Source organism: Micropterus salmoides, unplaced genomic scaffold, assembly GCF_014851395.1.
Source record: "Micropterus salmoides isolate LMB-PRFRI ecotype aquatic unplaced genomic scaffold, ASM1485139v1 Ms_hic_scaffold_4, whole genome shotgun sequence".
NCBI lineage: Eukaryota > Metazoa > Chordata > Actinopteri > Centrarchiformes > Centrarchidae > Micropterus > Micropterus salmoides.
This window is the reverse complement of record NW_024043372.1, coordinates 25,913,622-25,925,475: the sequence shown is the minus strand read 5'-3', so window position 1 is coordinate 25,925,475 and position 11,854 is coordinate 25,913,622. Positions and strand designations below refer to the sequence as shown.

The 11,854-nt window shown below is 40.7% G+C and overlaps 1 protein-coding gene across 1 annotated transcript in view; it reads left to right on the top strand.

Annotated features, from left to right (window-relative positions):
* Positions 1–367: 367 nt before the first annotated feature.
* The window catches only part of per3 (period circadian clock 3), a 20,436-nt gene continuing 8,949 nt past the window's right edge, over positions 368–11,854 (top strand). The window contains exons 1-5 of the mRNA XM_038697040.1: positions 368–526; positions 6,905–7,314; positions 8,115–8,275; positions 8,428–8,546; positions 8,915–9,113. Coding sequence (XP_038552968.1) covers positions 7,043–7,314; positions 8,115–8,275; positions 8,428–8,546; positions 8,915–9,113 — 751 coding nt within the window. The 5' untranslated portion in view covers positions 368–526; positions 6,905–7,042. The remainder of the gene's footprint in view (positions 527–6,904; positions 7,315–8,114; positions 8,276–8,427; positions 8,547–8,914; positions 9,114–11,854) is intronic.

Sequence of the window (11,854 nt, the reverse complement as noted above, 5' to 3'; positions counted from 1 at the left end):
TATCTCCTTGTGATTCTAACCATTTGATTCAACAAAATCATATTGCTAATATGTAAAAGAAATAACAACAATTCAAGAAACAAGTAACATCTGGATCAAGATGTTTGCGTTGTGTCAGATACATCGACCCTGCTCTTTCATTCAGCAGCAGGGTGGATGCAGTGGGCTTGCAACGAGCGGCGCTTGCGCAGTCTGCACCGGGGTTGTTGTCTCTCTGTTGTGTAACATGCAGATCCACGTGAACCGCCAGCAAGCTTTTGCGTTGAGGCACACCCACTGCCAGGCACGTTATCCAATCACACTATGCACACAACACGAGCCTGTCCAATCATGATGGAGTGGGCGGGGCTATAGTGTACCGGCCTCACGTTGCAGAAATGTGTCAAGCGCTTCGGAGTGGATGACGGGTTATCTACGTGACCGGGACATAATTAAAAATGAAATAGTTCCAGTACCGTCCGGCGATCAGTCCGCTAGAATTTATTTTTTTTGATATTGAAGCTGAAACACACGTGGGGCCAAAAAGGTAAATATTCCACCAGAAGACAGAAGATTTGAGGTGTCGTTAGTCGAGTTTGTGTGGGCTAAGTTAGCTAACCACCTCGCCCACGGCACCAATCAGAGGCAGGAGTGAATGTAAACAAATTATATTTAATTACAATTGTTATAGTCCTGTGGATATGTATTTAGTTTTAGCTGGATGCTTTGCATGTCCACACGGTCGGTCAGTAGTGTGTATGTTAGCTAAATGACATGTCTGCTGCTGTAAGTCGGGATTGCAGTTTAGCGAGTTAGCAGCACGCTTCAGCTCATAATGTGGCTCTGACTCGCTTGCATTGCTTTGATAACAAGTATTATATTAGCTAATACACTTGCCAGCAAACTTTTAGTTCAAGTTGCACAGGAACATTTAAAACGGTACGTTAGCTCACTTCTGGCCTCAAAGTCTTGCTAGTGCCAGGATTTATAAATGCTCCCGTTCTGTAATCATACTGTAATGAGTCACAACATGTCATTTGTTGCTGGCCTCATGTGTGGCATTATATATATATAATAATGTCGTTGTAATAATGTCACAATGGCGGCTGTGCTGAACTTTTCATTGGTGGTAACTTAGAAGCTGTCGCCCCTTTAAAAGCCTTTAGGCTTTACGGTGGTTATTGAGGTTACTGGGTTCATGTGTAAGGGGGAGGAGGTGGGTAGGGCAGTGTCAGATTTGTTTGTTTGTTTGTTTGTTGAGTGGGAAGGGGCTGTTGTTAAAGTCCATTGGATGAAAGCATGAAAACAGGTATCAGTGTTGACCTCCTCTTGTAGGCTATATATAGGTTTACTTACAAGCTCACTATAGGCTACTGCTTGTGGATGTATGTAAGTCAAACCCATAGATCTTTATCTTTTTCACATTTTTGCCTAAATTGTGGTTGTCAAAGTGGGGTCTGGGGACACCCAGGGATCCTTGAGGGGGTTCAGGGGGGTCACTAACTAAAAGTGGAATACTTTATTTTTGTTATAATGCTGTTCATAAGTAGCACAGTGACAGATTGTCTGACTATTTTGGTCATGGGTTTCATATACTTTCTGTAATAAAACATCTAAAAGCAAAACTCCTATCAATTGGGGGTCCGTGGTCTAATTCGTGTCAGTTTAGGGGTCCCTGATATGAAAAAGTTTGAGAACCACTGCTTTAAGGTGTAGATCTGTGTTTACATGTTGCCAGTCTGTGAATGTTATTATATAATATTGTGATTTCATAACCAAATGTTGTGGGGATGTATACCCTGCCAGGAAGTCTTGGCAGGAATTTGGTGTGTATTGGAGTTGTGTGATCTGAGAAGCTCTTTTTAGAGTCTTGTTATTACAAGATTCATCTTCCTGTGGTGTAACCATGGTATAGACGTTGGGGGTCCAAATGAGAGTCCTCCCCCAGAAGTTTGAATATTCTGCTTTTATTACTAGTAGTTTTATTTACTGCTGACACGAAGGCCTAAGTCAAAACTGTTCAAGCTGTTTAGTCTGGCATTCCAGTGTCTCACCTGATCGTCTCTCCAGAGCATGAGTTCCTGCTTGGATACTTCCAGTATGCCGCTCCCTCTCACTGTCTCTCTGTACTGCCTGCATTGTGACCAGATACCATTATTCTACCATAAGAACAATGGCTGTTCTTGATGATCGGTTAGTTTGTTTGTGTTACTGTGCGACTTTGGTGCTTTAAAGGGTTAGCTCGGATACAAACTAACATGTTAACTAACCGATAGCAGTAGACAAGCAACTCCCGTGTTCTGTGAGGTAAAATGACAGTTTTTGTCAAAGGAGTTTCGTGGCTTTGAAGAGAGTATATATTAACTTCCCCCTTCAGAAAGGGCATGACCCTCCCAAAGCATGGTTATGCCCATGTCATCTATGTTGTTGCATCCATCTACAATTAAACTTGGCAGCATCAAATAACACATGTTAAGCTATCAAACAAACATTTTGGAAAAAATTGCAGACAGGCAGAGGAGATTCATGAGACACGCTTCAGTTGACCCTGTGCACAATCGTCCTACTCCTGTTTGTCTTTCACCACTTTTGTATATTGTTTGAAAAACAGGATTTCTAAAGTATATTGCTCTCCTCAGAGGTCCAGTTTACAAAATAGGAGTTTTCTGCTCAAATAAAGAAATATTGTCATTGCATTTTGGAACTACAGAAAGGGCTGGTCTGTAATTCAATATCATCATTTATTAACTTTCAGAAGAATCATCTAGGGATGATATGTCCCTATCATGTTATTGTCACACAGTCTTGTCCAAATTCTGAGCAAGATAAAAACAGTTAGTCTACTTTTTAAAGTTTTTGATGTTACACATGTGAAAGATTTGTTCTCATGAAAAATTATAACATTTTTATATGGTGTTGTTTGCCGTGCTGTGATCACATCAGTATTGGAAAATATACTCATTAACATTGTTTTGGGCCATATCGCCCAGCATTAAAGCCCTGGGGCCTGTACCACGAAGCGAGTTCAACATACCCAGGATATCTTTTCGTTATCTCTTCACTAACCCTAACAGTCGCGGTCGGGATAAGTGGTAGGCCTACCACGAAGCTTGTTATCAACTCGGTAACTCAACCCAGGGTTTCCCAATCCAGACACGAGCGCGTTCACATAAAAGATGCTTAGGTTTTAGCAGCAGATGACCAATCGCAATCATGAACAAGCCCACTGACATCAGAGCGTCATATTTTACAAACAAAGAGCAAACTGTAATGCTACAGAAATATGACATGGTCTAAGAAGCACGGCTGCAGCTGACACATGCAGGGAGACAGAAAATTGCCGACAGTGTGAATGCCTAAATGAACAGCCTTGTCTATAATAGGTTAATGCGTTGTTTTGATGCGTTCTTATGAGCTGTATGAAAATATCAGCCTTATTCTTTCAGCTCAGTGTGTCGGCGTTTCCACATTCAAAGACTCGGGCACTGAATAGGCCTAAGTGGTCCACCTCACTTTAAAAAACGTCGTCACTTCAGAAATGAGATTAATTTATTGAACGAACTCAAAAGTGTTCCAAACATTGTTCTAAATTAACTTCATAAAGCAATGAAACGAAAAATCCTTTCATGCCATAAAATGTGCTCAAATAGTGGTTGAAAGACTGGATCTCAACATTTCGGCCACTGAAAACTCACCTCAATAGCCTGAGGTGGGGCGGGACATGAGCATGGTCTCTGTGAATCTAGCTAGCCTACTAACCTAAAATAAATAGCCTACGTTCATATTAAAATTTATCCCTACCAAACTGCTCATAGCATTTATTTTAACGGCTGCGACAGGCTGTGTGTAACAGACTGGGGATCAAATAAAAAATATATAGCTTGGCTAAAACACATTTCCAAGCAGTTAGTAGGCTTACTGTAAAAACCTGTAGGCTACAATAGCCTAAGCTTTTAATCAGTCTCTGTAGGATGATATCGCTATAGCTAAACAAACGGTTCTCCGTATCACCGCAGCCTCTAAACCGGTCACTGTGATCTCTTACAGATGGTGATGTCATTTTCCAAGAGAGCTGATTGGTCAGTAAGCTGTGCTTTCATAGAGTTGATCTCTTATCAGCATCCTATGGCGATCTATCCCGGTAAGAAGTGAACCAATGTCGTGGTAGGCTACTGAAGGGTTAACCCCGAAGTTACCTGGATAAGCTCAAATCCTCCTTCGTGACACAGGACCCTGGTAAAGCTGAGTTCTACTATCACAGGCAAGACAAAGTGCAGTTCTGTTCTGGTCATTTCGTTTATTTTAAATATAATGCATAATTCCAACTTTTCATTATTGTAAATATGGGGCCGTTCTCATGTACTACTATACAAACGATCAATCAGTTTGGGAGTATGTTCCATTCATCATCAATGCAACTAACCTTTTGTTTACATTTGGATCACAATGTGCTTGGAGAATAATTTAATTTTCCCCTTTGAAAAGTGAGGGGGGAAAGTAGGCTACAGCCTTATCAGGTGTGTTTGTGTGCTGTAAAACTAAGGGAAGAACTGAGCAAGCCTGGTTATGTAATCCTGTAATGACGACCTGTTGAATGTGCAGGGTATTTCCACTGGCTCCTGTTTGTAACTCTGCGTGTTTCCTTCTATTTGCTTGTCTCACTGGTCTTGGCATTGTGTGTATGTGGTGATAGCTGCAGTTTGCGTTTTTTGTTAACTGATATTATAATGGCAGTTGATTGGAGACAGCAAATATATTATGCTACCTCTGTTTTTTTGGTACTGTATGGTAATGTTTGTATTCATTATAAAAACAACTAGTTTGAAGTATAAATACTGTGTCTGAATTTAAACCTATTATTATTATCATTGTCACGTTATGATTGTGTTATTGGTGATGTGTACAGACTGGCGTTGTACCTGTTGTTGGCAGCATCGACCGATGAAATGTGCCGTATGTGTAAACCGTAGATGATGGGAATGAGTCAGAAAGCAGTGAGTCAGTTTAATGGTCAGACAATTCAGTAGTATTAGATAACAAGGCAGATTGTGTTTGTTCTAGAAATGAAAAACATTGTATTATTGCACAGAACAATTTTCTTGTTTGCATTTGATTTTCACTCTTAAATTTGGAGCTTTTGCCACACCATACTTGGAAAATATGAAGACATGACAAGTTTTTGGCATTTTAATATGGGGTTTTCCCTGCTTCAGTAGACATTTTCATGGCAGACATTTTAACATATCATAGCAAGAAAAAGCATAGGTATGATGAATTACTGTAATGATGGCTCTGTTGCAGCAACCATTATGTAATTAATTACACCTTGGCTTTTATGTCATCATAGCTGCGTCTCAGTTTCATACTACATACTGATTATAAGCCGGGTTTGAGAATTCAGTGTGTTCAAAACATTCTGGATCCAAAATAAGAAACAGTTGATTCTTATGTTCGCTGTTGATGTACTCTACTGGCCCACAATGCAGTGCTCAAAGGAAATTGAGGAGTTACTCACAGCTGCAAAATGAAAAAAAAAAAATTGTAAATGGTGACAAGAAAGCCCCAGAAGCAAGACATTTTACTGTCTCTGTGAAGATTCTTATAGACGCCTGAACACACAGTATTGTATCCTTTCCTTTTTAAAATGGCTAATGCTAACTGTAAAAGTGGGATACTGTGAAATTAGTATGTAGTACATACTTTATACAGTCAGTATGTAGTATGAAATTGCAACCCAGTACATTTATGCTATTTATGGCATAAAGCCTTCATTTATTAACTTTCAGCAGCTACAAGCAGAGCACATTTAGATGTAAACATTAATTGGTTCAACATACAAATGGAGTCATTTTTAAGTTAAAGGTCACATATTATGCAACATATAATTTTTCATGTTTTTTCAAAATAAATATGAGAAAAACATCTCTATTTTTCCCATCCACAGTCTTTCAGTTTGTGTGTGCAAACTGGTGCAAACATGCCATTTGAATTTGGCTCCCTTCATGACATCAGAAATGCGCTGCTACGCAGCAACCTAATTTAGGTCTCATTTGTGGTTTGATAAAAAGTATATTTATCAAATTTAGTGCCCCATACAGCTATTTTAGTTAAGTTATTGTAGCTCTCACAGACATTCAGCACACCGGCAAGAGTATGGATGAGGAGGTGCGGGCCACAAGCATTGGTTGCTGCCTAGTCTGGCATAGCCAGCCGTATTTCCACATTGATTGATTGATTGGACAATCAGAAGAAAGTGGGCTTTTGGGGAGAGAGGCCTTAAAGAGACCAAACTGAGTGGTGATCAGAGGTGCTGAAGCTATGGACAGTATGAGAAAAAGGAATGGATTTTTTGAACATTAAAGCATGTAAACATTTTCTTATAGAAACACAAAAAGTATGAACATGAAAATGAGCAAAATATGGAACCTTTAAGCAAGCTGCTCTCGGATCCCAACAACTTAGGGTCCCATTAATGAAATGACCAATAAGCATCTGTATATGTCTGCAGGGGTTTGAGCAGGTTGCTTAGCAGGTATGGTACCTTGATCATTAATGACCCAGATTTTAACTCACACTCTGGTCGCTACTGTTTTGAACAACCCACCAACCTCACATTCTCAATTAGGAAAAGATACAGGACAGTGCTATTACCTATAGTAGGGCAGCTATTAACTAATATGTGGGATGACGCTTTTTTGTCCTTACATGAAATTCTAGAAGGGGGTGAATATTCTTTTTTTTATTTGTGTTTTCACTTTGATTTTTAAAATAATATCTTATAATGCAACCCCACGCCTCCCAGATACATTAATTTTTCACCTCCCACAGATAATAAATTATCTATGAAATGTTGGTCACCACCGGCTGCTACTTCTTCTGTGTTGTGAATTCAACCCTGAATCCTTTATTTCCTTTTATCTTACAGTGCTCAAGGCAGATCATTACCTCCAACATTCAGCACTGATTGAGTGAACGCAAATTTTTTTCACCACATGGAACCCATTCCCTTAGTTGAACATATGAAGACTCCTACTGACTACTGTAATTGGAGAAATTACTATTAATGTGCGACCAAAGAGCGGAGATGCTTGGACTTGACAGCGGCACCGATGGGGAGGAGCCTGCATTACCGCCAGCCACAGGAGAAGGTGGAGGCGAGGAGAGGGTGTCGTCAGGGGCGCAGTTGGAGCGCCTCCGGGGGGACAAGAGCGGAATTTCAGGTGGAGAAGTGGCGCAGGAAGATGAGGAGATGACTATCGGATCACATGACCTCTCTTCCTCAGCCAATCACAGCCCTGGCAGCGCCATAGGATCCACCTCAGCTTCAACCAAGAGGTATGTGCCTGATTGCGTGTGCCCTGACTTCTTGGCGCATATTCACATCATATCTCAGCGACCTCAGTTGCTGCCACATCTTGTCATTTATCTTAAAGCAAAGTTTTAAATGCGCCACGGCATACCATAGCTGTGGCTTCGCAATTGTGGATATCAACTTGCAGTTTTCTGAATCTTGCTTAAGATAAGTGATTCATTCCTGTGAAAATGTTGACACCCTTTGCTAACTGTTTACTACAACTTGGGGTTTACTTTCACATCTCTGGCCTTTGAATTTCCATTTCCGTTATAACATTGTACTCGCCAAAGTAATAGCTGAGAACTCATCGGTTGGAAAATTGTTCCTATGGAGACACACGACCAGTTAGATGATCATCCTGCTTGTAAACAAGAAAGTTTAGCTGGATTACTATAGTTGCCATTTATTTTGGGAGGCAAAAATGAAAATCGGCACACCTGCAATGTTGCTAATTACACAGGAATACCATGGCTACAGCAAGTAGGGAAGGTCAAAGTTGAACTGGAAAGATTGTCTGTAAACTGCTTTTGAAATTATAGTGTTACTTTATAAAGTACTAAATGGTTAATTTCTGATCTACTGCTCCATATTTCCCGTACAGACCTCTCAGATATTCTGGGACAGGGTTGCTTACTGTCCCCCCGAGTCAAATCTGAACACAGAGAAACAGCATTCAGAAAACCTTGACTGCTCCAACTCTCAGTTCTTTTGAAACAGAGCTCAAAACCTGTCTGCTTGCCACTGCATCTCATTAAATGAAACTCTCCGAATGTGTGTAAAGCAGCGAGAATGCAGGTGGTGGCAAAGGGCAGGCCCACAGAGAGGTGATGATCACAGTGGCTGAGATGAAGAAGAGGATCCCATCAGACAAACGCAGTCGCAGCAAAGCCAGCACTGTGGAGGCCTTACATTATGCACTCAACTGTGTCAAACAAGTGCAAGGTAACCTAGATAAACGGACAACTGGAAGCCTTTGTTACTCTTAGTTTTGCTTTCTCTTTCAAATCAGAGTAGTGTCACCTCTTTTTCTCCAATAAGCCTGGTATCATTTGGTCTGGTTTCAAAGCAGCATGTGTGCTTGTGTTCCTCTGAAGCCAATAGTGAATATTACAAACTGCTGATGCGAAATAGCCAGGATGAGCGGAGAGATGCCACTGTTTGCACCCTGGAAGAGTTGGAGAGAGTCACCTCTGAACACACCCTTAAAAACACGGTATATATACACACACAGACACAGACACAGACACACACACACACACACACACAGACACACACAGACAGACACAGACACACACACACAACTCACAGTAACCATTGCTAATGTCACTCTCTTGCCTGAATTGCTGCACTCACTGATCACTCTTATACAAGCATCCATCACAGTTGTGGACAGTCTCAAAGAAGCAAACACACTCTTACACATACGTGCACATTTATTTTTGCCTCACGCCTGGGCGTGTGTGTGAGTGTATGTGTGTTTACTGCTTTTGTGTGTGTGTGTGTGTGTGTGTGTGTCTATGACTTGGCCTGCTGGTGTGCGTGTGTCTTTCTACGTGTGTGTGCGTACGTCTCTGTGTGTAGGACTCCTTCATAGTGGTTTTCTCCCTGTCGAGCGGCCGCGTGCTGTACGCGTCGGAGCAGGCTCCCAGCATCATGGGCTGCAAGAGGAAGTTCCTGGAGTCTGCCAAGTTTGTGGAGCTGCTCTTCCACCAAGATGTTAATGTCTTCTACTTGCACACGGCTCAGCCGCATCTGCCGCCCTGGAGCAACTCTCACACAGGTGTGTTTGGACCACATTTATTATATTAAGAATTGGTTTTTAATTTTTAATGTGGTTTATTTTTGATTTCATTTTAGTTTTATTTCAATTTCTATTCAATAACTTTAGCTTCTTGTCTGTTTTTTATTTTTTATTTATTACAGTTTATTCCCTAGACGTAGTGTTGTTACTGGTAAAACAAATTCTAGTATTTTTTACTCTTATAAACACAAAATGTGCTATGTAATTCGACAGTAATCAGACAATGTTGTCAATTCTGATAGCAACTGTGACTTTTTCTAAGATTTTTACAAGCTCTACCCACACTACCCAACATTTATTTTAGTTTTAGTTTTAGTTTTTACTATGAAAGTGAAAAATTACACAAAACAAAGTTAATAGATTCTAAACACCTTTTGCTTTTTGTTTTACTTTGCATTTCTGTTTTAAAAGTAAAGAACTTAAGTTATGTATGTTTGATATTTAACTGTGCTGTATATGTGAATTCACAACAGTGTTTGTTGTAAATATTTTTTGCCTTCATTTGAGTTTTTTGGTACATATGGTCCCCTCCAAAAGTATTGAAGCGGTAAGGCAAATTCCTTTGTTTTTGTTGTTCATTGAAGACATTTGGGTTTAAGAACAATCTAGATGTGTTCAACAACTCAGGACATACCACCCTTTCTTTGAACCCACCCATTTTTCAAATGAGCAAAACTATTGGAACATGTCACTGACGTTTCTTGTTGCTCAGGTGTTGCCTTTTAGGTTGATCCACTATCCAAACATTCAGTAGCTCTGCATGACTAGTCTAAGTTTTCATCCTTGGTTCAAACCTATAAAGACTGCATTTCCTGTTAAAGAGGATAAACCAACATGAAGACCAGAGAGCTGTCTATGGGAGAAAAGCAAGCCAATGTCAAGCTGAGAAAAGAAGGACAATTGACCAAAGCCATTGGACAAACATTGTGCGTAGCAAGTACAACAATTTGGAATGTCCTGAAAAAGAAAGAAAATACTGGTGTACTGAGCAACAGACATCGAACAGGTCGGCCAAGGAAAACAACAGTAGTTGATGACAGAAATATTGTGAAAGCTGTGAAGAAAACACCCAGAACATCTGTAAGTGACATCAGCGGCGACCTCCACAGTGCAGAGGTGAAGGTATCACAATCCACTGTTCAAAGAAGACTCAGAGAGCAGAAATATAGAGGCCACAACACAAGATGCAAACCACTCATCAGCAGGAAGAATCGGATTGAAATTTGCAAAGAAGTACAGAGATGAGCCGCAAAATTTCTGGGACACAATCTTATGGACTGATGAGACCAAGATTAATATCTACCAAAGTGATGGAAAGGTCAAAGTGTGGAGAAAGAAAGGAACTGCTTATGATCCGAAGCATACAAGCTCATCTGTGAAGCACGGTGGAGGTAATGTCATGACTTTGGCGTGCATGGCTGCTTCTGCAACAGGCTCATTAATATTTATTGATGATGTAACTGTTGCAATGCCCTCCTAGCAGGTCTTCCAGCTTGTGCAGTGAAACCCTTACAAATGGTTCAGAACGCAGCAGTGCGTCTGGTTTTTGATCAGCCCAAAAAGGACTCATGTCACTCCATTACTCAGTGACCTCCAGAATCAATTTCAAGTCACTAATGCTTGCATACAGAGTGGCTACTGGGTCTGCACCCATCTACATAAACTCCATAATACAAACTTACGTTCCTTCTCGGCCGCTACGCTTCTCCAACGAACACTGCCTGGCTCTGCCATCCCTTCACACAAAGCAATCCCAGTCCCGGCTATTCTCATCTGTGACACCACGATGGTGGAACGAGCTATCACACGCCATCAGAGCAGGGACGTCCCTCTCTAACTTCAAGAAGCTCTTGAAAACTCATCTCTTCCGAGAACACTTCCTCTTATAACACCTCTAACTCCTAACCTCTAACATGCACTTCCTGTGCTCTTCTTCTATCCCCTACAATGATCTTGTATTGATTGCACTTTTTGTTAACTCTTACTTCCTTCCCTAGGTATCTACCCCATTGATGTGATATGTACTATGAGCTCTTAGTAGTATTTATTGCTGCTCTTACTAGTTTGTATTGTCAGTTGTAGATCTGTATTTGATGCTCTGTTGATGCTTGTATGTTGTTCCTCAAATGTAAGTCGCTTTGGATAAAAGTGTCTGCCAAATGAGTAAATGTAAATGTAACTGATGATGGTAGCAGCAGAATGAATTTAGAAGTGGACAGAAACATTTTGTCAAACATTTATAGAGAAATGCATTGAAACTAATCGGGAGGAGGTTTATCATGCAGCAGGACAATGAGCCAAAGCACACTGCCAACAAAACAAAGGACTTCATCAGGGGAAAAAAGTGGAAGGTTTTAGACTGGCCAAGTCAATCACCTGAACTTAACCCAACAGAGCTGCATTTCACCTCCTTAAGAGGAGACTGAAGGGAGAAACACCCTGAAACAAACAAGAGCTGAAAGAAGCTGCGGTAAAAGCCTGGAATAGCCTCACAAATGAAGAATGCAACAGTTTGGTGATGTCGATGGGTCGCAGGCTTGAGGCAGTTATTGCAAGCAAGGGTTATGCCACCAAATATTAAATGTTATTTACTTTAAGATTATTTGTTCCAATACTTTTTTGCTCACCTAAGAATGCTGGGGTCTAATATAAACGGTGGTATGTCCTGAGTTGTTTAACACATCTAGATGTGAATACCAGGAAATAAAAGCTGAAATTCT